The 3,972-nt window shown below is 45.8% G+C and overlaps 1 protein-coding gene across 1 annotated transcript; it reads right to left on the bottom strand.

Moving 5' to 3' along the window:
* Positions 1-1,269: 1,269 nt before the first annotated feature.
* Positions 1,270-2,669, bottom strand: LOC133920524 (CEN-like protein 2). The gene is made up of 4 exons (XM_062365137.1): positions 2,329-2,669; positions 2,182-2,243; positions 1,880-1,920; positions 1,270-1,679 (listed from the first exon to the last, which is right to left on the bottom strand). Exons 1-4 carry the CDS (start codon positions 2,524-2,526, stop codon positions 1,462-1,464), a joined length of 519 nt encoding a protein of 172 aa, XP_062221121.1. The 5' UTR covers positions 2,527-2,669; the 3' UTR covers positions 1,270-1,461.
* Positions 2,670-3,972: the final 1,303 nt, after the last annotated feature.

The raw sequence follows: 3,972 nt of genomic DNA, 5'->3' as shown, positions 1-3,972 counted from the left end.
CACAGTTCTCAACCGGCACTGAAAAGTTTCCCGAAGCCAAAAAAATAAACGAGCCGGCTCGACTGCCACCACCATCGCCACCACTACCCTGATCCGATGAGTCACCGACCAATTTACAGAACAAAACTAAGAACACACAAATGTCATACAGATCATATACATCCACACTAGCACAAGAACAAGAACATGTACATCCATAAGAACACACAAGAACATGTACTCGTAAGTTTATTCTCTAAACACCATCGTACAGATCGCATACAACCACACTAGCACACACATCACAACACATCGTGCATGCCTCACTGGCGCTTTCTTGCTTGGATCCGGCGACTTTGCGGTGGCAGGAGGTCGGCCGATGATGAGGTGTGAGCAATGGTGGTGCTGGGCTCCCGTGGGCAGTCGGGCTGGCATCGGGACGGCGGGATCTGCTGTGCGCAAAACATGGAGTGAGAGCCAGTGAGTCTCACCATTCACAGGAATCGGACGGAGGAGCGGCAAGGAGGTGAGTCGACGACACAACAGTGGAGAGGAGCGGAGGGTTGGCCAGACTTGGAGAAGACGTCGTTGCTAAGCTTGATTCGCTGAGGGAAATGCCGGAATCGGGTCTGAGATGGCTCGAAGAAGCTCTACTCGTCCTCCCACTTGCTCCTAGGCACTGGCTTTGATCCCGCCATCCCCATGTTGGATCCCACCACACGCGTGCTGGATTCCGCTGCCCCCATGCTAGGAGGCCGACGAGGAGGGCAAGGAGGGTGGTGAGGGGGGAGGAGACGAGGGGCCGAGGGGGTGGAGACAAGGAGGCCGACGAGCTCGAGGGGGCGAGGAGGCCGGGATGCGAGGCGAGAGAGAGACAGAGAGATAAGTGTGTGTGTGAGAGAGATGTGAGCGTGTGAGAGAGAGGGGGGATCGAGATAGAGCCAGATGCAAGCCAGATGCGACTCTAAACGAATCTAATACAAATTTCAGGTCCGTCTCCCCCTTCAATGCCGGTTCAGAATAAAAGCTCAGCACTGATATTATCAGTGTCGGTTTTTTATATAAGCCGACACTGATAATACTTATCAGTGTCGATTTTTACCTGAATGGATGGGTTTTTGTCCGATTATGTTACGAACCGGCACTGATATACTATCAGTATCGATTTTGGTCTAACTGACACTAATGAGTCAGCATAGAGGACTCTTTTTTGGTAATGATGGGAATGATAGATATCTATCACCCGTCTTGAGGAGGAGTGTTGGGCTATATATATATATACACCCCCGTAGTCATGGAATGAGAACAAGCTAGAGAGTGATATTTTCCCTAAATCTCACATCTTATTTGAACAAACAAGCATGAAGAAGAAAAGACTGGCCAGCTAACTAATTAAGTAATCGTAGTTCGTTTGTCCATGCAAGATCAGGTACGTAGGATCGTTGGGTGGTCTGGTTTTGTTCAGCTGTAGCTCGTCAGCGGTTAGCGCCGGCGTGCGGCGGTCTCGCGCTGTGCGTTGAAGTAGACGGCGGCCACGGGGAGGCCGAGCTTGTTGTTCTCGGCGAACTGGCGGGTGCTGAAGCGGTCCCTCGACGACGGCAGGCTCACCGGGTACCGGCGATCCTGCTGGAACAGAACGAAGATGAACCTGTGGATGCCTATGTTTGGCTTTGGGCTCTCGTAGCTCACCAGCTCCTTCCCTGCATGTGTGCATGGCAAGCATAAAAAGTAGAACAAAGGGAGACGAAGAAGAAAACAAACAGACAAAAAAGAATGATGATTACTTAATACACCAGTCCAGCACCATTTTTTTTATCCATTTATTTGCCTCTGCATCTCTGTACTCTCCCCCATCAGAACTAGCAAAAACTAAAGCAAGATGTACAAGAAAAAGACTTACCAAAAGAAGCATCAGTAGTCCCAGGAATATCAGTAACAATCCTGGCAGGGTGGTCCAACAAAAAATCACCTGATTAGCTGTATATATTATTCTATGAATGCCTGGAAATTAATATGAACATAGAGGCCATGCATGCTACATGTTATTTGCATGCCCGAATCTTGGTGAACAATAATCATGGCCAAATCAAGCCACACACCTGCATGCATGCCTACTTAGCACCTAGCTAGGTGGGTTATCTTATTTAATCTTCTATGATAAACTTATTTAAATTGAGCAACACGTATTCGTTATTTGGTTACCAGTGAAGGTGCTCCCTCAGGTATGGATCACTAGGTCCTGGCACATCAGGGTCAGTCATCACCTGAAGAAACACAACAATTAGCCAGACACCCTTGAAAAGTAATTGAACTCTGGTGAGAACGAATGAGATAGATATAGCTGCGCACCAATGTGAAGAGGGACCTGAGATCGCCCTCTACGTGGACACGCGGCTTGGCGGCGACTGCCGAGGGGAAGAGCTCGTGTCCGTTGAAGACCTGTTTGTTGGAGCTGTAGGTGACCATCATCTTCACGGTGGGGTTGAAATCGTCCAGCACCTCACCAATCACCTTCCCCACAACGAGAGGCTCCAACACCCTTGACATGTCTAGCCCTTCAATCTTAGCTGAACTGATGATGATCAGTGGGTGTTGTTGTATGCCTCCTGAATGATGAAGTGTGGCCTATGTGTTGCTGAGAGAGCAGGGCGTTGGCCCCTATTTATAGATGTGAAGGGACGAGCCTTATCTATCTGGCTGGCTAGCTATGTTCAGAGTGAGTGTCATGGATCATAAATTACACATTTGATACACAAGTTCTGAAAAAGTTCAGGTTGGAGCTTCTCTATCGTCACGTACGGTGGCTATCAGATTAACATGTTAGATTGTTAGGCCCATACTCCACGGTCATGTTCCTCCAGGTGTGGACTATAGAATAAAGGCACTTGCGGCACAAAAGTACCTTATTATCCAATATATTCCACATGTATCTTAAAGATATTTATTCTCTGCAAAAGATTTATTGCTATTGAAGCTAAAATATTTATGTCCCTAGAATCCACATTTGGCAAAAAAAGAAAAGGCCCTTGCCGTCCATATTATAGTTTCCAAGTTGACACAGATCAACAACACAAGTCCTTAAGACCCACATCCTCTGAAGGACCTGTTTGGCACAGCTTCTGCTGTGGATTCAGATAATTCTGCAGAAGCTATACCAAACGACAGAATTCTGCAACAGATTATCAGTAAGCGAATTTTAAGAATGAACTGTACAATCTAGAGAAGCAGAATCTAGAAAGCGGATTATACAGAAGCACAAGCTGTGCCAAACAAGACCAAATAATCTATGCAGTCTTTACGATTTCATATACAGGACACACTTCACTGATGGAGGTGAAGTCGTTTAGAGATTCAGCTCTATGTCTACCTTGCACCAAGAAACATTAAGTTAATCAACATGCTAAGGTTCTACCTCATGAAAGCTATAATTTTTTGGCAAAAAATTGAAAGTATGTAGTTAATTTGTGTGGTCAGTTAAGAAAATGCTTAGCAGAGTACCAAAGAATCTTCAATGAAACGTGCACCTCATTTTTTGTTCTTCAGAAACCCCTCGAGACGTGTGGTGGTGAATGCACAATCCATGTCAAAGATTGCAGCTTAATTATGCTAATTATTTTGGTTGTATCTTTTGTCCATCCTTTTATAAAGAAGCATACTATGTTAATGTGAATTCTCTCCGTCGATTATCTTTTTATTTACATGCATTTTATTTTGCGTTGAAAACCTGTATTTTATTTTACTTTTTGCAGCTGGAGTGAGCTTGGGTATTCTCAAAGCTGCACAACTCCACCCACATGTATCTTTTTCTCATGAGGTAAAAAAGCGAGGCATGCTGAATCACCACACTCTGCTGCGCTATGGGTTGCAAAGATCGTGCCCTAAATAGCATTGCACTTGCACGAACTTGCCACTCCTGGTGATTATTCCTGCCAGGCAGATGCAAGAGGAGAGCATAAACTAAACTCGAGTGGGCTAGGTTTTCCTCCACTACTT

This window comes from Phragmites australis, chromosome 6 (assembly GCF_958298935.1).
Source record: "Phragmites australis chromosome 6, lpPhrAust1.1, whole genome shotgun sequence".
In the NCBI taxonomy this organism is placed as follows: Eukaryota; Viridiplantae; Streptophyta; class Magnoliopsida; order Poales; family Poaceae; genus Phragmites; species Phragmites australis.
The sequence above is the reverse complement of the archived record's forward strand: the minus strand, read 5'-3'. Positions and strand labels throughout refer to the sequence as shown.

What these genes read in the sequence shown, in the direction of transcription:
- LOC133920524 (XM_062365137.1), bottom strand. Translation starts at nt 2,526, where the DNA reads ATGTCAAGGGTGTTGGAGCCTCTCGTTGTGGGGAAGGTGATTGGTGAG. An exon ending in TCAGGTCCCTCTTCACATTG is followed by an intron (nt 2,244 to 2,328) that starts GTGCGCAGCTAT and finishes GTGTTTCTTCAG; the next exon opens with GTGATGACTGACCCTGATGT. An exon ending in GACTACTGATGCTTCTTTTG is followed by an intron (nt 1,680 to 1,879) that starts GTAAGTCTTTTT and finishes GCACACATGCAG; the next exon opens with GGAAGGAGCTGGTGAGCTAC.